The 22,898-nt window shown below is 44.5% G+C and overlaps 1 protein-coding gene across 2 annotated transcripts in view; it reads right to left on the bottom strand.

Moving 5' to 3' along the window:
- Positions 1-8,878, bottom strand: part of ANP32A (acidic nuclear phosphoprotein 32 family member A) — a 38,356-nt gene extending 29,478 nt beyond the window's left edge. The window contains exon 1 of one of the 2 annotated variants that reach the window (XM_004421746.3): positions 8,697-8,878. In XM_004421746.3, the coding sequence (XP_004421803.1) occupies positions 8,697-8,750 (54 nt within the window). In that variant the 5' untranslated portion in view covers positions 8,751-8,878. Of the gene's footprint in view, positions 1-7,566; positions 7,735-8,696 lie in introns of those variants that run through there. The other variant, XM_087428598.1, reaches the window with a different exon arrangement.
- Between the last annotated feature and the right edge of the window lie 14,020 nt (positions 8,879-22,898).

The raw sequence follows: 22,898 nt of genomic DNA on the forward strand, positions 1-22,898 counted from the left end.
TTTCAGATGGGAGAAACAGCCCAAGCTTGAGAAGGATCCAATGAGAGGAGCAGCGAGGTGCCCAGGAAGGAAGAAGGGAAGTGAAGGGCAGGGGTGGACGAGACCCAAAGTATAGCTGAGCTGGGCACAGATGTGCTCTAGGAATTTCTTAGGGAACCAGGTTTCAATTTTCTCTGTGAGGGGAGAGGTCACCGGCTGGGATGGAGAGAGTGGAGGGTCGGTGGGCAGTTGGAGGAGTCGAGTCCGAAACAGTTGCTGAGGGCAGGGACAAAAGGAGTTGCCCAGGAGAAGGGCGAGTGGTGACATTACCCTCAGCAGAAACTGCCTGGAATTCCACGCTGGGGCTGCTCCAAGAGGTTTAGATGCTATAGCTATACTCACATCTAGAAATGACACATTTACTGTTGAATTGCTTGTGGGGAAAATAACTTCTGGCAAGTTTGAATCTCTAGCTTCTAACCTCTTTCCCCACTGAAACAAATATAACTTTTTATACAATAAGTCTGTTGATAATGTAAGTTTTTTTTTTTTTTTAAGTGAATGCCAACTGTGGTGTTCTAGAGGAACAGACCATAATAACAATAACATCTAACGTTTATTGAGTGCTTACTGTGTGTGGGACTGTGTGGTTGGTACTATTTCATCGTCATTTTACAGAGACAAAAAGGCAAGGCCCTCAGGAGAAGGGGCTTGCCCAGTGCCATGGCTGCAAGTGGGGCACAGGATGCACACCCGGGGAAGTGTGGGTGGGAGCAGAAGCCAAGTGCACTCCCCTCTCTCCCCAGCCTTCTCTCCTCCATGCTGGAAAACGTGGGAGCCCCAGGCAACCTGCACAGCTCGTGGCTCATGGCACACTGAAGGCTGGAGGGCAACGGCTGATGAGGGGAGAGAGAAGGGGGTGGAGGAACAGGCTTGGCTGAGGGCCACTGGCACAACCAGGAGCCTTGGAAGGCATCCATCCGGGGTAAGAATTTAGGATAATGATTCCTTGATGCCGTGAGAAGGTTTGGGCTGGGAAAGAGCTAGAAGGAGCACAGCTTGAGAACATGGGACCCCGAGATGAGCTGGCTTAAAAGCAGGAGGACTCACTGTTGACCCTTGGTGGAAAGACTTCACAAAGCTACAAATGGCATTCCCCCAAATAAAACCACAAAATATCTGAGTGTGAAGGAACCTTAATAGTCATCTTTTAATGTCTTTTAAACATTAACAAGTAATAAAATCAATTTATGGGTCAAAGCCAGCACACTTTTTTTAATGAATAGAAGTGTTTTACACAAAGTAAGGGAGCGTATTGTCAGTTTTTCGTACAACATACGTACGTACACACATACTGCGTAGTGGTGTAGAACATATTTCTTACTGTTAGGATCAAAAAGTTTGAAAGCTGCTGATCTAATTCAACACTCTCATTTTGGAGTGGAGAAAACAGAGGCCCCACGAAGCAAACAACTTATCCAAGTTAGTTAATAGCAAAGCTGAGAACAGCACCCAGGTCTCTAATAGTTCTCTGGTAATTTCCTCACCAAACCGGAATCTCCAAATGCAAACAGCTCTGGGAAAGACAGCCCTGACTTTAATCCACATTAGAGTAAGTGATAGGGGAGTAAGTAAGCTGATCTTTTAGATCTCTGGCCTGGAGCAAGTTCTGGTAAAGGGAGATGGTAGATGAGAGCACCAGGGCAGCTGCCGAAACAAAATAAACTTGAGTGAAAACATGGGGGTTGCGGGCTGTGGCCCAGCAGGCACAGGACAGGGCCTGGTGTGGTAGAACAAGGACATTTTATCTTGTGTACTGACTTTGTATTAACAAATATCAGGACAACTGGTTCTATACAAGAAGGCTGTTTCTATGTCTGGGCAGGTGGCCCAGGGCCATGGGGGCTTTGCTCATCTAGTTTCAACAAATTTTATTAAATGAGAAGTTCTGAATAACAGATGCGTTCCCAATTCTCCATCCCTGCCAGACTCCATCTCTTTAATGAAAACATCATTGTTGGGTATTTATCATTTATTGTATAATTATATTTCAATGTAATGTAATAGTCAGAGTCAGGCCCATGATTCTCTACCTGTTTGTGGGAGGAAGAGAGTGGTGATGGGGGACTGGTGCAAAGTACTCCCTAGGAGAATGGAGAACTAGCTAGAACAGGGGATGGACAGGACAAAATGGGGGGGAGGGCATGGCAGCAAACATCTCTAAGGGACTGCCCCCTCTGGACACCAGAGTAATGTAATGAGCCTCCTCTTCACCAAGTCAGAATTCGGGCCACAGAACTGGGCCAAGTTCATTCGACCAGGGCTCATCACCACTCAGCAACAAGCTCTCTGCTAAGTGACTACACCAAGGTAGAAAGGGCAGGCAGAATGGTGAGGAGACATCTGATGAGTATCCTTCAATCTCCATAAAGGATCACCAAGATGTTGATTTCAATGCGGTGTAATTAATTCGGACTGAAGCTCTGGGATGACCACCTGAGCTGGTCATCAGGTGCCTGTATTATAAGTAAGAAGGACTGCGTGAGTCTAGAGCAAACCACCTTGAGAGGCTAGTGGTGCAGCAGCGGCCAAGAGAGGGAACTGGGCCTGTGGTTTGCTGTCCTTAAAGTACAGGCTGCAATTATGGGGACCGGGATTCACCCCCTTGGATCTACCTCCTCCTCCTCTCGGCCTGGCCAACCTTATATCTATTCCTTCCGCTCATCAGCTCAGGCACAAGAGGCTGGAGGTAGAAAGAAGGGCTCTGAAACTCAAAGCCACTTTGCTGCTGGTTCCTTCCCCAGGAAGAGCGGCAGGCCACGTCTCGAGATTCCAGGGTTATCCGTGGTTTTCAATGATCTACGCTCTGAGGGTCTGGTATTAGCCACTGGGTACACAGCTGCTGCACCTTCACAAGCCTCAAAGCTCAAACCGTTGCAGTTCAAAGGTCCTTACCTCTAGCTCAGAGAAAACATCTAAAATTTGAGAGAAACCATTTAACTACAAGATATGCAAAAACTTTTTGAAATATTCTGAGTATGCAAGATAAAGAATTTCAGTTGGTTACAGAGAAGAACTTCTGGAGAGAAGGGGGTGCTCAATTCTAAACCAGTAACGAGGACAATTTCTCTTCTGACGAAGGTTCTTGGATTGAGGTCGACTTCCACTAGGCATCAGCTAGTTAAAGGGCACACACAGAAGGACCTGGAAAGACCCTAAAGCACCTCCCAAATGAATGGTTTGCCATACGCTTAATAAGAAACTTAAAAAAAAAATTTTAACTTAAAAGCCCAGATGCCAGCATCTCTCCTCCCAATCTAGTAAACCAGGGATTATCAAACTTTTTCTGTAAAGGGCTAGATAGTCAACTTGACCTAGAAGCAAAACTGACAATACTACATAGGGAGTTTCATGATGAGAGAAAACAAATTTCCACAATTTTCTTATTGATAAAATTAAAAATATGTAATGAGTACAACTCTTTCTGCAATAAAGGTCTGGCAAGACAAATGGAATTCTTTTGGGGGGGATACATTTCACTTATTTGGGATTCAAAGTTAACTGTTCCACATCATCAAACTGATTGCAATGTTTATATGTACAAATTATTTTAGCTCATGATACAAAAACAGGCAGCTCACCCATAATCTGGCGAAGCCTGTGCTAAGCGAAAGCCCAGCGGTAGAGCCAGGAATCTGTATTTTATATCCTCCCCAGGTGATTCTGGTGATGGGAGCCAATGGACCACAGAACTCTCAAAGTCCTTACTGTCCAACTAAGGGGCTTCTGGTTTTACAGGGGGTGGGGGAAACCCAACTCTGCTATGTAATGGTTGTTCTCTCCTAACCTGGGTGATTCACCCTCACAAGAGGAAGGATTTCACGCCGCTTGGCCTACCCTTAAGCAGTTGTTGGGAAGATTAACTGAGATGATCCATACAGTGCTATTAGTATACTGCATCCTAGATACCAAGGACATGCCATTCCCTTCAGTTTTTTGGCTGTAGAGGGAGACTAATAAAAATGGAAAATACATTACATGCAGGATGCCATACAAAACACTGCCTAAAAGTTGCTCCTGCTTGTTTTCTCATTACCCAAAAGGTGTCCCCCTACACCTAGAAAGCCAGATTCATCAGAAAGTGTATGGCTTCCCCCTAGGGTCCTGACCACCCCCCTCAATATCTTCAACCAGGCGGCTATCCAGTCTTCACTTCAATACCTTCAATGACAGGAAACGCACTCTCATAAGGTGGTACCATGTCAAAGCCAGAGGAGAAAAAGCTCTTCCCCAGCATGTCTTACAAAAAAGGTGCTTCAGGAGAGAGCACAAACTGAATATGCAGACTGGCTGTGATAACCTTTATGCCTCAATTTCCTTGTGTGTGATATGCGGATAATAATAGTACCTACCTCAGTGCTGTTGGGGGGACTAAATTAATTGATACATGTCAAATCCACTCAGAACTCTGCCAGCATAGCATAGGTGCTACATAAGCATTAGCTATTATTGTTGTTGTTATTCTAAACTGTAGAGAAACTTAAAGTTGTGCCTCCTCGCACCCCAACATCTGAGAATAACACTATCACACACTGAGCACCTGAGAGCCAGATCAAGCCAGTTTTCCACTTACTCATTAAATAGGATTATTGTTCCTGTTGTACAGGTGAAGAAACCAAGGTTCAAAGAGATAGGGGTTAAGTTAACCTGCCTGAGATCACAGGAGCAGTTTAACTCATCCTACCTCTTTGTGTCAGGGGGAATTAAAACTCAGGTCCCAGCTTCACCGTGGAGCCCCCAGACTCAAAACTACCATCATCAGCACAATTCAGTAACAAAACATAACTGACCATGATTATACGGAGCTCACGCTCAATTTTCTGCCTGTGGATCCCTGGATGGCTTGCATAAACTAGAGTTAATATCAAGCTACTTGAACCCAATTAGGCAGTAAGTCAGCCTGGAAAACATCATGCGATGTATTCCAAAGGTCAAAGTGAAACCTGGCTTCCTGGGCAGCCTTTGCTGGGCACTGCCATGAAAGCTAGTCTCCATACAGTCACCAGAGTTTAACCAGTGAAGAGCTTAACCAGCATCGACAGTGGCTTTTAAAAAGTCCCAGAGAGACGCCAGCGACGCGACGCCTTGCCTGGCTCCGCAGTCAATAGAGAAAGGCAGTCGGCAGAAAGACATCATTTACTTTTTAAAGAAGCAAACCTATTCCCTTCTCTTTTCGGTTTAGGGTTACATTTACTACTATAGCTGCCTTCCCCTAGGCAAAAATAAAAAGGGGAGGGGCAAAGGAAGAGCGAGGGGCGCTCCCCTGGCAGCCCGCAGGGCGCTGCAACACCCACCTGAAACCCCGAGCGCGACCTACCTTCCCGGAGAGCCCAGCCCCAGAGGGCGTCTCCCCAGCGCAGCGACAGCTCGTCCCTCCCGGGAAGCGGCTGCTGTCCTTGGCTTCAGTCAGGGCCGCTCGAGTCGCGTGCGCCTCCCCCCCCCCAAAGAAACCTCAGGCTTAATTCCTCCCCCCACCCTCCTATCAGTTCCGCCGAAAGAGCAAACACCAGAGCGATCGGTTCTTTAGGGCCACGTTTAACTCTGTCTAAAATGCCCGCAGGAGGACGACGAAATAAGGCAGAGAAGAGGGGCGGGGGAGGGAGGGAGTGCGTTGGGGGTGGGGGGAGCACTTGCAGGGAGGATCGTCGCCCTCCCAGCGCACGGTCGCCGCGACGCTCCAGCAAAGCCTCAGGCCGTGGGCGCGGGAAGCGAACCCCCATCGGGGCCCAAAGCACAACTGGGGGCCCCCCGGAGCCGACTACGCCTGCTGCCTCTACGTCCGGGGCCGTCGGGGCGATGGCGCAAGACTCTGCTCCCCCTCCAACAGCGACAACAGCCACGGTGACAAAATGGCAGCCCGGCGCCCGGTAGTCGTGCCACAGGCGAGGAGGGCCCTGGCGGCGGCCTCTGCCCCCCAATAACGCCTCGGCGGCCTTCGGGCTCGGCCTCGGACGGGCCTGGCCGTTAAAAAATAATAATAACAAATAAAACACCTCGAGCTCCAAACCAGCTCGGGAGGCCAAAAGGCCCGCCCGGGTCCAGCCCGGCGCGCCCGCGCCCCTGCCCGTGCGCACGGGGCCCACCGGCCCGCGCCCCGCGCCGCATGGAGCCGGGCGCCCGCATTCGGAGCCCCGCGCTCGGCGCCGGCAGCGCCATGGGGGAGGGGCAGGGGCAGGGCGGGCCGCGAGAGACCCGGGAAACATGGCTGCTCGTCCTATTTCGGCGTCGCGGCGTGGCCACCAGCCCCCGGATCAGAGTTGGGAGAGGCTCCGAAGGTGGGTGTGTGGGGGCCCCGGGGGGGAACGCGGCGGGGAGGGGCGCAGGGGGCGCTCTCTGGGAGCTATTTGTCTTCAGAACGTTTTAAAAAAAATAGTTCCTCCTCCCCCACCCCTTTTGTCCCTCATTAGCTAGCTTTCTCCCCCTCCTCCCCAAATGCGCAGAAAGTGCCCCCTCCACCCCCACCCGCGCCCCACCCCGCCTCAAGGCAGGGGGCAGGCGTGTGGGCAGAGACACTCGGGAGGCGAGGGGGCGAAGCGTGAGAATCGCTCCCAGTTCGGCGCGGCGCGCTCCCCTCCCCCAGCACACACTCGGGGAAGTTTAAAGAGCCGGTTCGACCCGCTTTCGATCTCACTCCCAGTTGGCCAGCAGTGTGGATAGGGTTGGCCGGGGGAACCGCGCCTCCACACCCACCCGCCGCGACCCGGGCCCCCAACTTGGCGCCCTTCCCCCTCCGAACAGGGGGCTTCCGGAAAGTACGCGGGAAGACCACGGCTCCGGCCCCTTCCCCCATCACCACACCCAGCCCCCAAATCCGCCGGCTCGCGGTCCAAGCTGGGATGAAACCGGCCAGAGAAAGGCAAACCACCGGCAAACTGTTCGCGGAAACTCCTGCCTCCTCCGACGGGCACCCCCTCCCCTCCCTCCGCCACCCCCCTCCCCGCCCTGCGCGCCATAAGGCACGGCACGTCTACAGTCCACAGCTGCGTTATGATGGGGGGGGCACAAAAACGATCTTGTTTTCAAAAGTCTCACTCGGGTTTGGGGGAGGAACTAGAGAAAAGAGGAAGCAAGGCCTGCCTTCGCCAGGGGTTCGGGTTTTAACGGGCTGGAGGGGCGACAGGTCAGCGCACAGTGCTACCCAAACTCCCAACTCTGTGGAACCCTGGCCACCGAGGCGCGGGGGGGTCCTCCGGCCTGCGCTCCCCTGGTCCCCCGAGGGGCCACGAGGGGAGTCAGCCAGCGTCTCCGCCCCAGACCCGGGGTCCCCGACGCTGAGCCGCCAACTCACATAAAACACTGTCTGAAAGCGAGAGGGAGACAGAAAAAGGAGCGTTGAGTAACCCACCCTCACCTTCCCCTCCTAGGGGGTGGGCTTTCGCCCGAGCCTCCCAGTTCCCATCCGCGCAAGTTTCCTCTGGCCGTACTCCCGCCGCTGCCCAATCAATAACGGCGACCAGAAGGCAAACTCCCATCCCGGAGCTGCGTGTTTGCTGTGCCCGCATAAATCTGGACCCAGCCAATACCCACCACGGGCACCAGCTCTGGGCAGCTCGCGTCCTGACAAAGTTTCCCGTGCCCATTTATTAACCAGGCGCCGAATGGCTGCCGAGGAGCCCACCCTAGAGAAAGACGGGCCGGGGTTCCCGGCGGGGGGCTTGAGCCAGGGCTCAAGGCTGGCATCTGAGGGAGGCCGGAAGGAGCAGGGGCGAGGGGGACCGGGACGTCGCCTTTGGGTAACTTGCAGTAGCGATCGCCCGAGGTGCGGAGGCGCGGGGATTATCTGGCTTCGAACGTTCGAAAATCCCTCCCCCCTTCTTCCAATTTATCCTCCCTTCTGAAGAAAAGGAAGAAACATCAGCATCTGGCCCGAAGGTGGGGTGGAAAGAGTGAGGGAGAAAGAGGAGGAGAGGAAGGGAGGCAGAGAAAGGGAGGGAGGGAGAGAAAGGGCGCGTTCACGAACACTACAAAGTTACAAATATGGCTCCCCCGTCTCTCGCCTCATCACTGCAAAGAAATGAAGACGCACTTTAAACTCGAGCCATTCCCAACTCCACTGCAGCCCCCTCCCCACGCGCTCTCCCCCGGGGCCTCGGCCCACATTTATCAGAAACTAAACCGGACTCGCGAAGCCCAAAACTTATTGTGTGTGTGCGAGCGGAGAGAGAGAGAAAGGGAGGGGGAAGGAGCGGGAGGGGGCGGAAGGGGGGATTCATTTATAAAATATAAACCCCCTTTTTTTTGTTGTTAAATCCAGGAGGCAGCCCCTCTCCTCCTCCTCCCCTCGTTAATCTTTCCCCCAGACGGAGTCACGGGAGCAGCGAGCTCAGAGGGTTATTTTGCCTCCTTCTCTCCGACCCAGACGCGTGCGCCCGCTGGCCCCCGATGGGTGCACACTCGCACGCACACTCTCGCACCCACATTCGCACACGCGGGATCACACGCACAGGTAGTCACACACCAAGGGCAGCGGCGGCGGCAGCCGGAACATGCTCGGATGGCATTGCAACCCCCCAACCTTGCAATTCATTTGCAGTCCGACCCCCAAACCCACACCTCCCGGGCGCCCCCCCTCAAAAAAAAGTGCCTCCCCCCAACGCGCACACACACACACAAAGTAGGAGAATGGACCGACAGAGATATTTTTGGCAAATGCTCACATCAGAGGGCGTCCTGTTCCGCAGCTCTAAATGAATCCGTTTGTCCATGTCCATCTCTCGCGCTCTCTCTCTGCAGAGGCTCCCGCGCCGGCGGAATTCAATCAATAAACCCCGAACCCACGGCCGCGCGTTTTAGGACTTTGAAGGCTCAACCAGATCCGCTCGGTTCTCGAGCCCCCAGCACCCGCGGCGCACACTAACCTGATCACCGTGGAGGCGGGATCTGCGGCCCCGCAGATGAACGGCAGCAGCCTGAGCCAATCGCCGCCGAGGGTCTCCGGGCAACAGCCAGTGGTGGCGGCGGCGGGGGGGAAGGGACCAATGGGCGGACTGCGCAGCCGGCCAGGGAGGCTCAGCCATTTGGTTGTGCTGCCGGAGACGGACCCGTTTAGATTTCGGGGCAGCTGAGGAGCGCGGCGGCTGCTCGGTGGCTGAGCGAGGGGGGTGGGCGGAATGGCGGGGGAAGGGACGGTGACTGTGCCTCGACGGCCGAGCCGCCTGGCCTCACCAGCCCGCCACCGCCTCAGCGTTTGGCCGGGGGCGGGGCCGCAGGTGCGTTATACGAGGGGAGGGGCGCGGCCGGAGGGGTCGGGTCGGGGTCTCCGCGGGGCCGCCCCGGGCCTGCCCGCGCCGCACCACGGGGTTGCGGAGAGAGGCGGGCGGTGTCAGGTCTGGGGGCCGAGCGTTGCTCGGCGGGCGGGCGGATGAAAGGTCTGGAAGGAGGGGGAGGGGTCAAGGGTGCATTGGGGGAGGGGCTGGTCATTTTCTGGGTCCGGCGGGCTGAGCTGGTGGAGCGTGGCTGCTGCCCCCCATTTCCTCCGCGGGCTCCCACCCCCGGGCTGCGGTTCCCAGCCCGCGCGCCCCTTCGCCTGCCGCCTCGTCTTAGTCCAGCCGCAGCCGTCGCCGCCCCTCGAATAAATAAGTAAATAAAAGCGAGATGCGTCCACCTTTGGATGACTTACCTCGCGGTCTCGACTCTCTCCACGGAGGGGCATTTTAATTTGCTGTGATATAAGGTCAGCTTGGAAGGAGTGATCACCAAGAGGCACCCAGGATCTCGTTTAGTCAACAAATGAATGGAGACCATGCATTAAGAATTGTTGCTGAATATATTGAATATTAAAAAGTGGAAAAGGAAGGTGCTAATAACTCCTGGTTTTCTGGACCAAACGTAATTTATGGGCTTTATAGACCTAGTGAAAGAAAACGGCGCACAGTTTACGCTCATCGTCCACCTGAGTCATTTGGTTCAATTTGGGTTGCCAGAGAGGCTCTATTTGGAGCACTTTCTCCAGGTTTTACGGTTTGCTTGCTTTGGGTTTGTTTGAATCACATTAGTTGTGAGAGACCTTAAAGCCTTAATTCCCGCTGGTTACCAACTTCTTATGGCCAGGCCTAGGATCTTGTGTACTAAGTTAGCTGCCTATTGCTGTTAATAAATCATGAGGATTGTCGTCAACAAGGACAAATACATTTTTACCCTTCCACAACTGTTTTTCAGCTCTTTTATTTCTACGTGTCTACACTCTTTCCCATACACTTTACGGTGGTTTTTTATTTTTTGAATACATTGTGTTTATTTTTCAGGGACGTGGGTTCAAGGGAGAGAGAAACCAATATGTATGTTGCAAATCTGAAATATTGTTACATAACACCAATACAGTTTCATTCTTCAGCATATAACGTTTAGGAGGAAATAAGTGACAGAATGTAAATAAAACGCACATATAGAATGCTTACACTGGGGAAGAAACTGTAGTAACTTTGATACTGTAACCTGATGGATTGCAAACAAAATCCTGCAGCTAAATTTACTAAGTAAATTCCTCTTTCAGATAAAATAATAAGTGGAATTTGAAAAGTGATGATGTTTACTCTTTGAGTAGCTGGAAAATGCAAAATAAAATGGAAAGTCATTGTTTTATTTCATCTGGGTATAAATAGCATAGAGTAGTAGGTTATTTGACTTGTTGACTTAGCTAACATATTTGTCTTCCTCAGTTTTGTTAATCTTATTGAAGTCAATTTGTGTAGTTGGAATTTATTCTTTTAAAAATTGTATTAGCTTTGTTCTAAAATATACAGGGACCCCAAATTACCTCTCTTTGCCAGAGTCAGTTGTTATTTCTGGATGTGGTATTTAAGGTTGTTACAAAACAGCTCTTCATCACAAACACATCAAGTCAATATGATGTGTAGGAACTATGTAACATAGGAGTTCTGAGGTTTATGTTCTCTTTGATGGTAAATGCTCATCTTCAATTTAAATTTTTAACCACAATGAAGTCCACACTGCTAGCAATGTGATTTGGGACAGCCCCTTTCCCAAGGAGTAATCCCTTAAAGCCAACCAATCAAATGCAGAGATGTTCCCCATCCAGCTCTGCTAAAGGAAGGCAAATAGCTCACTTTATTGTACAAAGATGGAAGAGGATGACTTGGAAGCCCAAACCCCCGTTAAAGAGAGTGTATAGGAACAAATTAAATTTAGAATTCAAATAGTTATGGCTTGATCACTACATCAAAATATTAAATTTAGTAGTTTTTAGAAGCATCTTGTCTTTCACATTTTGATAACAGCTTTTGTATTGGTGTTAGAAAATTGAAAGAAGACTTTGCTGGATGTCAATCATCACATAAGTTGAAATACCCAAAAACTGTATATAACCAATTGAATGCTTAACTTTCCATCTTTCCAATATACTTTGAAAGAAGAGATTTCCTCTCACTTTTACAAATACATTTGTTTGTAGTTTATTTCTAAGAAAATTTTAGTGGTTTTGATTTTTTTATCAAAAAAGAAATAGTAATATAGCTCAGCTAAAGCTGAGCCGTTTGCTTCAGGCTACTTGACCAAACATTAAAAAACAAACAAAATAAAATCTTGTATTCCTTATTTTACAGGGTTGTTTCTTAAGTTACATTTTATTGCATATTATAGTAGTAAATAAATGCTCTGAATGGCTCGACTATCAGAAGATATAGTAAGAAAAGAAGTCCCATAGAAGGAATCTTGGCTGGATTTTGATATGGAGAGGGAACAGGATGAGTTCCTAACTGCTGAGTGATTCTACAATGGGAGTTAGGTTGTGAAAGATGTAGTCTGTAACCTCCACAACTGGGTTTGATTCACACTGAGAAGAGTAAATGAGATACAGTTCAAAGGTTTGAGCCCATAGGGAGAAGATGACCTTCAAGTGAGGAGAGATAGCTTCCTGTCTTCCGAAATATTTTCCTTCAAGAACCATTCCAAACAGCCTATCTTGTTCTCTAAGAGGTATGAGCAATGGGTGTCCTAGCCTTGATACGTGTTGGAAAGTACTGTTTTATAAATAACCCACATTGATGCTGCTGCCATTTTAGCTCATTTGCCCTTGTTTGGTCTCTAAAGATGGGGACCCTTTGGTTAACATCCTTTTTATGAGTCAAGCTAATGTATTCACAGTGCAACTTTCTGTTCTTCAGCTTGAATCACATACACTGGACTGGCCATAGGACTCTTCCACCTACATCATGGTTCTGCTGCCTGGCCCCCAAAATACAATAATATGGAAAGACTCCAGCTTAATTATGTTCTCTTTTGTCTTTCTATATAAATAGCTTTTAGAAATGTAGATGATTCTTTTGAAATCCATGGTAACAAATGTGAAGACTACTGTATTTTGATTCGAATAGCAAAGCAGTGTTGAGGCCCAGGATCTAAAAAGTTAACTAGTCTTAATTCTTTTGTTTAATAAAGAATTGGATGGTTTTATGTTTTAAATTATTGAATAGTTACCCTATCAATGGGTTGGTACTGGACAAAAAGCACTGTTAGATGAAAATAGTCATATGTGATTTTAGAAATTAATAGTAAAAATTTTAAGAGCAGCTTAAAGAAAGAAAGAAAAAAACTATTACCTGCACACTTGTTTGGAAATCACTAGAAATTTTGTGAATCAGTTTCTTAAATATATTTATTAAAGATAATTTGGGGGTAGTGATAAGAGAAAAATTTGTTTACCATTCACCAGGAAGAAAACCAGAGCTATGAGCTCTTATTTTTTAGTGTTAAAATATGGCTATAAAGGAAAAAAAAAAAAAAAAATGCCTTGAAGGCAAATAATGGAATGAGGAGTCATAGAACAAGACTGTGACTAAAGGCAATCTAGGTTGAAAAAATAGAAATGCAATTAAGTTAGAATCTGCTAATTTGTTTTAATCCATCTGGGGTTGAAGTTTACCTCTATGAAGAGAAGGGTACTAAAGTCTATTGATATAAGAGGTAGGACAAAATAAGTCTGGTTTTCATAAGACATGTAATCATCCTAAAATACAAGACTATAGGAAAACATTCCTTTCATTATATTCACATGCCATGATAAGGAAACTACATTAGGTGAAATTAAATATCATTAATTCATTGGCAGTCAACGTGAAGTAATGGGGGAAATGAAGATTTACATAATATTTTATTAAATCCAATAATTCCAACTGAAATCTTAGGCAAAAAGAAATCATAAAAATCTTTACCTATCCAAACTATTTGCCATCTATCAAATTGTGAAGTTTGCTTTGTTATTAGCCTATGTCCGAATAAAACAGTAAGAAAATTAAAAAATATATATATAAGAGGTAGAGGACAGACTTTCTAAGAACCTTTAATATATTTACTATTTGCAAATAGTATTTATAATTTTAAGCATACATAGTAAAATTGTCCTCTCAGATTATCTACTTTGTAATAGTAGTTATTATTTGTACATATACGTAATTATTTTTTAAATATATATTCTACAGCTCTTCTTGAATTAGAGATCAATTTAATGCATTCTGAGAAATTAGTCATTTTTAAATACATTTCTAGTTGAAATAGTAGGTCCTCAGGAGAGTATACCTATAGCCTAAACTTTCTCTGGAAATTCTGAATCCTAAAAACTTGAATATAAAAATTATGCATTCATTTGCCCATGACCAAATGAGATAGCCATGTTGGATGCCTGAGGACCCTTACCCAGCAGAGGAACACATGCTTTACTCTGCTGGGTTGGTCTTCTGTTCCAAGAATTTACCTTAAATCCTTTTAAATGTCTTCTTACATATGAGAATCATCACTTCTATATATATCTGTTTAAAAGCAACTTGAGTAAGTGTGGCAAAGACTTTTCACTAGGCTGGACCAACTCATTATGTCTGTGTTCATGTTCACGTGGAGAAGCAATGCTATAGATGAGGCAGAATAGCAGGCACATAATGAGCATGTTGATCACAGTGTTGTAGCACTTTTTATAAAAGCTAAAGAAAGAAAGAATATATTCATACGCCTGGGAAAAAAGTCTGGGAGAGTATGCACCAAAAATGTTTAAAATTTTTTCACAAAGGTTCTTTATGGGTGAAGGGGTTACAGTGCTTTTTGTTTTGTCTAAGTTTTCCAGCTGATAATTTTCTCATTAAGAAAAAGTTATTTTTAATGGAAAATATAGGTATAGCAGATTTGGGGGAATTTTGTGCTGGTCAGAATTCTTGGTTGCAGACAACAGAAATTTTCCCTGACCAAAGCAAGCAGAAAGCCATTTCTTATAAAGCTATCACAGAACCAAAGAACAAGGGCCAGGAAAAGAGCAGGAAACGGGAAGCTGGGCAGTCTGGAGCAGCCAAGATGTTGTTCCAGTTATAGTCTGCGGAAGACCCCACACCTAGAAGTCATCTCTAAGCTGTGGACTCTGCACCCCTCCATTGCTGCAAATGATCTCTCAGGAGCCTCCATTTTTGCGTCACTCCCTCAAGGTTCAAAGCCCTTGGCAGGAACATTTGCAGATGCCCCAGCTGTTGGGGGCGGAAGAGGGGGGTGGGTGATTATCTGCCTCCTTTAGCTTCTACGGCGGGATATGTGACCCTGCCTCTCATCAACTTTAGGATTCTACCCAAAGAGTATTCTGATGCTAGGTCAGAATCCACTGAAGTGTTCTGATTAAACAATACTATGAAGGTTTCCTAATGATCCAAATTACCTGTTCTAACTCCTCTCCAGCTCCCTACCACTTACCAAGAAGAGACTAGCTATAGTCTGAATTTTTGTGTGTCTCCCCCACCCCAAACTCATATGTTGAAATACTTATCCCCAAGGTGATGATATTAGGAGGTAGAGCCTCCTAATAGGAGGTGGCTAGGTCATGAGGGTGGAGCCCTCATGACTGAGATTAGTGCCATTCTTAAAGAGGCACACAGAGCTCCCTAGCCCTTCTGCCATGTGAGGATGCAGCGAGAAATCTGCAAGCCAGAAGAGGGCCTCCTTCTGGCACCTGATCTCAGACTTCCAGCCTCCAGAGTTGTGAAAAATAAAGGTTTTTTTGTTTATAAACCACTCGAGCTGTGGCATTTCGTTATAGCACCCCAAATGGACTAAGACTGCATCAACTATTTGCCATCAACCCCAAACAGAGCTAACATCTGAAATCCTTAATTTCCTTTCAAATGCTTCCCTTTCCAAATCCTAGGCCAGAAGAAACAATATATTGTTGATGTCATTGGAATACTTAACAAAGCAGAGCTAATATAAGCTTCCAGAAGAAGGATTCCCAGTAGAGATGTTTGATCTTAAATGATAAGGAATTTAGTCCTAAGGGATACACTAAAGATAGGAATAATCTACATGTTATATTTCATGAATAAATGCAGAGATCTCTGGATATCAAGTAATATAAGATCTTGAGTAATGATATGCTACTGCTGATGGGTTTCAGTCTGCTGCTCTGAGCACATGTTCAGGCTCAAGTGCAGAACTAAGCTGAAGGGTATGAGATTTGTGGTAAAAATTTATTGGAAGTAGGCAAGTGGTCACAGGCTAAGTGAGGGTTCATAAAAGGATGCAGTCACTTTAAGGACTGTTTTGAAGAAAAAATGCTGATGGTGAAAGAAATGCAAAAACCACAAACACATCAAAGAGGCCCATATTCCTGGGAACAAAGAGGAAGGTCATAAAAGATCTGCTTACAGAAAATATATTATCCTGGGATATTGTCCTCTTTCCTCTTGCCCCCCTTCATTTCAGGTCACTTAGCTTAGATTGTTTTTCAGCTAGAAAAAGCAAGTGATACCCTCGCAAGGACTCTGAACAATGTTATAAGAATTCAACTGTTTTCTAGTTTTATTTTTACAACTATTAAAACATGGTTTAACTGTTACATGAATAGAAGTTCCTTATCAGTGGCAATAACTTCTCACCAGAGATGCAGTGCTAAAGGTTCTGTTCATTGATACACAAACAGCTCTTCATGACCACCTGTCTTATTTATTAGAGTTCAGCTTTTTCTCAGATGGTTTAATGCAAATCATGGCAGACTGCTCATTATTCAATAAAATTTATTTCCTCTTCCTCCTGGACACAAAGCTTGACTATGCTTCCCAGCTGCCCTTGTGGTTAGATTGGGCCATATGACTGAGTTCTGGCCAGTGGAGTGTGCATAGAAGTGACATTTGCTACTCTGAGGCCTAAACTCTCCAATGCATGCTGACTGAGATGGAGGTGACAGCGTGACCTTAGAAGCCATGTGTTGTTCACAAGGTGGCATCTCCTTCAGCCTGGGTCTCTTAAGGAGAGCCATTCTGCCAGCCTATTCACTTGATCATCAAGAGATAAACTGTGACCAAGAGAGAAGCTTTTATGGTGCTGTGCCATGACATGTTTGAGTTTTTTTTGTTACTGCAGCCTATGCTAACTAATACACTAAAAGTTTTTTCTCAGTCTTAGTTTTCTATTCATTTATGATTTTGTAGATCAATTGCAAATTTCAAATATTTATTATTGTGTTGTAATATATCTTTGAATTAAAGATTCTCAGAAGTGCCATAAAACAAAGATAAAAGGATTATATTAAATGACAAGTACTTAATGAGGAGAAGATAATTGTAAAGGAGTCTATATAAATGACATGCAAATATACCTCCCCCAAATTTAGTGCTTGGCTCATAGTAGGTGTAAAAATAAATGTCTGTTGTTTCATCAATAAATTGAGCCTCCTTCCTGAGCTCCAGACTGACATTTCAGTTGCCCATGGGACATTTCTAAACAGCTGTCCCACAGGAACGTCCACAGAACATTTCCAAAACTAAAATAGTCTTCCCTGTCAGCCTCTGCCTACTTTGCCACCACCAAATACCATCATGCTCCTTACTCTCCTGTTTTTCTCAATGGCACCCTTGAAATTGTCCTCTGTTGACTCACATAGCCAAATGGTTGCCTCACCTTCTAGGTTTTATTTCCCAAATATCTTTCTTCCTTTCAGCCCACTTTCTCCACTCTATCCAAGAGTACTTGAACCAACTTCAATCTCCCTTTTGTCTAAATTGACCCCATGAGCTAGCAGTTCCCAGGCTTCTAGTTTTCTTACCAATAACATTCAAAAAACTGTTTTAAGGACCAATGTAGGATTGCCAGCTCTTAATTTTGCCAGATAAAAAAATTCTTTTAAAAACTTTTTTATGGCTGAGTAATATTCCATTATATATAATATATATTGTTCCATTATAAATATATATATATATATTACATTTTCTTTATCCCTTCATCTGTCAGTGGACACTTGGGTGTTTCCATGTCTTGGCTGTTGTAAATAATGCTGCAATGAACATTGGCATTTATCATTTATTTTTCTATAGACTATTTTTAAAATAATAATGTAGGGAGGACTCAACTTGGGAATATAGGAGAGTCCTTTAAGTTAAATAATTTTAATTTTATGCAAACTCAAAACATTGTCAAAGATTTTGTACTCAGGTAGTGCTCCTCCAATCAATAACAACCTTTCTGGTTCCCCATGGGCCACACCCCCCAACCTGCTATTTAAACTCCCAACAAGGAGACCCCACACCACCTTCCCATTGTTCTTTCTAATTTCCAGACAAATTGGACCTTCCGCTCTTCCCTCTTTTCTGTCTTTGACTATGTGATTCTCCAAGCTTATACACCCTTTCCTTTTCTCCCCACTAGTCAAAATCCTACCCAAATATTAAGACCAAATTTGATGACACTGTTCATGAAACCTTTTTTGATCACCCAAACAAATAAGATCTTTCCTCTCCTGGAACTTTCATAACACTATAAAGGGTAGCAAGGGGCAACTTACTTCCATGTACTATGTTTATTTACCCCTCCCACAATAAATGCTTTAAGATAAGAATATTTGACACATTTTTGTTACCCCTGCATTATTTGAACATTAAATATTCAATATATATTTAATGACTGAACAAATGCTTTGCACATAGTGGGCACCCTACTTTAAAAAGTCCCTTTGAAACATTTACATAACATTAATCTTCAATATCAAGTAAGTAGCAATAGGGTATTGGGGGAAACAGGGATTGCTAAGTAACTTCTTTATTCTTTCCAACATGAGGGAAACAAAAATAAATTCTTGTTTCGATGACCATAACACAGAAACTTTTCTACCATAAAAATTTTATGTTAGGCTCCTACCCAGGAATTGTCTTGTCTTTTTATTTTAGGCTCCTACCCAGGGATTGAATTGTCTTAAAATGCAACTTGTGGAAGAGATGGGAATTACAGAGCTCCATAATTCTAATCTAATTTTGTGTCTATGCCAGTTTTAGTGAAGGTACACAATATTTTTTCCTTTGAGTTTTACATCCATCAAAAAGTAAGACGGAATGAGATAACAAAGCTCAAACACCTGAAATCATAAAACTCCTAGAAGAAAACATAGGCTGTAAACTCCTTGACATCAGTCTTGGCAATGATTTTTTGGATTTTACACCAAAAGCAAAGGTAACAAAAGCAAAAATAAATAAGAGGGACTACATCAAACTAAAAAGCTTCTGCAAAGCAAAGGAAATGAAAAGGCATCCTATGAAATGGGAGAAAATATTTGCAAATCATATATCTGATGAGGAGTTAATATCCAAAATATATAAAGAACTTATACAACTCAATAGCAAAAAACAAACAATCCCATTAACAAACGGGCAGAGGAACTGAACAGACATTTTTCCAAAGACGACATACAAATGGCCAACAGGTATGTGAAAACATCATTTCAGGTGCTCAACATCATTAATCAGGGAAATGCAAATCAAAGCCACAATGAGCTATCACCTCACACCTGTTGGAATCGTTATTATTAAAAAGACAAGAGATAACAAGTGTTAGTGAGGATGTGGAGAAAAGGGAACCCTTGTGCACTGTTGGTAGGAAAGTAAATTGGTACAGCCACTACGGAAAACAGTATGGAGGTTCCTCAAAAAATTAAAAATAGAACTACCATATGATCCAGCTATTCCACTTGTGGGTATTTATCCAAAGAAAATGAAAACACTATCTTGAAAAGATATCTGCACCCTCATATTCGTTGCAGCAGCCAAGTATCAGAAATAACCTAAGTGACCATCAATGGATGAATAAAGAAAATGTGATTTCATATATATATGTTCACATGTATATATATGTTCATATATGTATATATATGTTCATATATATATATATATGAACTCAGCCTTAAAAAAGAAGAAAATCCTGGGCCAGCACCAGTGGCCTAGTGGTTAAGTTCAGTGCACTCTGCTTTGGTGGCCCAGGTTTGGTTCCTGGGTGCGGACCACTCATCAGTGACCATGCTGTGACAGAGGCTCACAAACAAAATAGAGGAAGATTGGCAACAGATGTTAGCTCAGGGTGAATCTTCCTCAGGAAAAAAAAAAAAAAAAGAAGGAAATCCTGCCATTTGTGACAACATGGATGGACCTTGGGTACATTATGCTAAATGAAATAAATCAGAGAAAGACAAATACTGTATGATCTCACTTATATGTGGAATCTAAAAAAACCGAACCCATTAATACAGAGAACAGATTGGTGGTTGCCAAAGGTGGGGGGTGGACAAAATGGGTGAAGGGGGTCAAAAGGTACAAACTTCCAGTTATAAGATAAATAAGTTCTGGGGACGTAATGTACAGCACGGTGACTACAGTTAATAATACTGTACCGTGTATTTGAAAGTTGCTAAGAAAGTAGATCTTAAAAGTGCTCATCATAAGAAAAAAGAACTTGTAGGGCCGGCCCTGTGGCTTAGCGGTTAAGTGCACGTGCTCCGCTACTGGCGGCCTGGGTTCGGATCCTGCGCATGCACCACTTCTCCGGCCATGCTGAGGCCGCATCCCACATACAGCAACTAAAAGGATGTGCAGCTATGACATACAACTATCTACTGGGGGGCTTTGGGGAAAAAAAGGAGGAAGATTGGCAATGGATGTTAGCTCAGAGCTGGTCTTCCTCAGGAAAAAGAGGAGGATTAGCATAGATGTTAGCTCAGGGCTGATCTTCCTCACAAAAAAAAAAAAAAAAGAACTTGTAACTATGTGAGGTGATGGATATTAATAAAGTTATTGTGGGGGGTCGGCCCCGGTGGCATAGTGGTTAGGTTCGCGTGCTCTGCTTTGGCAGCCTGGAGTTCATGGGTTTGGATCCCAGGCACAGACCTACACACCGCTCATAAAGCCATGCTGTGGTGGCATCCCACATACAAAATAGAGGTAGATTGGCACAGGTGTTAGCTCAGGGACAATCTTCCTCAAGCAAAAAGAGGAAGATTGGCAACAGATGTTAGCGCAGGGCCAATTTTCCTCACCAAAAAAATAAATAAAGTTATTGTGGTAATCATTTCACAATATATACATATATCAAATCATTATGTTGTACACCTAAAACTAATAGAATGTTTTATGTCAATTACATCTCAAAACTGGAAAAAATTTTTTAAAAATTAAAAAAAAGAAGGAACGAGATGACAAAGCTCATCTATTTCACTCTTATTTAACAATTGATGGAATCTGGGCACTTGTACTTCCATGTTCTATCTTTGACCTAAGAAATCTAACTTTTTTCTGTAATGATTAATAAATATGAAAATCAATATGTAAATGTTTTAATTTTACTCCAATTATATGTATAGAAAATTTAGCAAAGATTAGAATAAGTATATTTTATTAAGCTTTTAATTTATGGAAGGCATGAAAATAAAGACAGAACCCTATAAAAATATAAGACATTCAATTTGTAATTTGAATTTGAGTGGGAGCATTTGGTAAGAGGCTCTTTATGTTGAGCCTTGCACTATAACTAGAGATGAGAAAAACATAATGGTTCCTTAAATTCATTCCTTTTAAAGTATGAATCTCTTGACTTCCAGCTCTGGTTATGATTGAATACCTGACATTGGACTCACCTTCCTGCTGTGAACAACAATTAAAGCTAGACAAATCATGTAAAACAACAATTGCAGGCACTGGACAAAACCAAAGCAGGGTTATTACCCTTCAGAAAAGGGAAGCACATGAGGTCAGCCTCACATTCATCTCAGCACAGGGATACAGAGCTCCAGCAGAGGGCAGCAGTGTCTCTGGGCAGGGGAAACAGAGATCAGAGTCCAGGCCTACTAACACAGCTGGGTTTGGAGGGCAGGATCCCTTAGAGGAGGGAGCTGCAAAGAAGGAGCCCTCCAAAACTGCATAGCAATTTCCCTCAGGAACTTGGCCCACTGTTAAGATGTGTATGAGGAGGGCAGGACTCCAGGTGACCTAGCAGAGAACAATGTTTGGGAGGCTGAGAGCTGAAAAGAGATATCAGAGGTTGCACAATAATGGGGAGACATGAGAGGCTAGGCCCAGCCTAATGTAGACTATATAAACCTTCATAAATACCTAGCCATTAATGGAGATCTCAGAAAGGCCACATCCCAGGATTAAGGATCATGAACTAGCAGTGTTACACAATAGGAATAAGGACTAAACTTAAATAGACACTTGCTGCCAGAACGAGATTCAACACTCAGAGGAAGGCAATATGATCTAGACCCTCTTTACTGTATTAACCAGCAAACAAAACAAAACAAAAAAACCACTGGACATGCAAAGAAAAAAACAACCAAATGACCTTGAGATAAAACAGTAAAAGAAGCAGACCCAGAGATGATTCAGATATTAGAGTTAGCCAACAAAAACTTCAGAATAACTATAATTAGTATGTTAAAGAAATTGGAGGAAAAGATACACGAAGTGGATGAAAAGATAGAGTACTTCAGCAGAGAATTTGTATCTATGAATAGAGATCAAATGGACATTCTAGAAATACAAGTTGAAATATCTGAAATTAAGAACTATTTGAATGGTTACAGCACTGGATTAGACTCAAAGATAGTCATAGAAAATATATAAACTGAACACAGAAGGAAAAATAATGAAAAAGACCAAGGTATGAGAGAGATGTGAGGCACAGGCAAAAGGTCTAACATACATATAAGTAGAGTCCCAGAAGGAGAGGAGAGAGAGACAGGATACAAGCAATAGTTGAGAATTTTCCTAATTTAATGAGTGATAAAGCTCACAGATTAAACAAGTGTCACAAACACCAAGCAGGATAATTAAAAACAAAAACAAAAAAACACCTAACTAGGGGCTGGCCCTGTGGCGTAGCAGTTAAGTGCACACGCTCCGCTGCCAGCGGCCCGGGTTCAGATCCTGGGTGCTCACCAATGCACCGCTTGTTAGGCCATGCTGTGGTGGTGTCCCACATACAGTGGAGGAAGATGGGCATAGATGTTAGCCCAGGGCCAATCTTCCTCAGCAAAAAGAGGAGGATTGGCATGGATGTTAGCTCAGGGCTGATCTTCCTCACAAAAACAAACAAACAGAAAAACACCTAAGCACACCATAGTCAAACTTCAAAAACTTAAGATGGGGGCCAGCCCCATGGTGTAGTGGTTAAGTGCATGTGCTCCGCTGCTGGCGGCCAGGGTTCGGATCCCAGGCACACGCTGATGCACCACTTGTCAGGCCATGCTGTGGTGGCGTCCCATATAAAGTAGAGGAAGATGGGCACAGGTGTTAGCCCAGGGCCAGTCTTCCTCAGCAAAAAGAGGAGGGTTGGCGTGGATGTTAGCTCAGAGCTGATCTTCCTCACAAAAAATAAAAATAAAAAAAATAAAAACTTAAGATAAAAAGAAAATCTTAAAAGTAGCCAGAAAAAGATACAATATCTCCTAGGGAAACAACAATAAAAATGATAGTTGATATCTTAACATAAATCTATGGAAGCTGGAAGACAATGGAATAACATCTTTAAACTGCTGAAAGGAGAAAAAAAAAAGAAACCCTGCCACTTAGAATTGTGTTCAAAAAAAAAGTTTCAAATATGAAAGTAAAAAAAAAGTCCTT

Source organism: Ceratotherium simum, chromosome 3 (assembly GCF_057802395.1).
Source record: "Ceratotherium simum simum isolate JZ-2026a chromosome 3, ASM5780239v1, whole genome shotgun sequence".
Taxonomy (NCBI): Eukaryota; Metazoa; Chordata; class Mammalia; order Perissodactyla; family Rhinocerotidae; genus Ceratotherium; species Ceratotherium simum.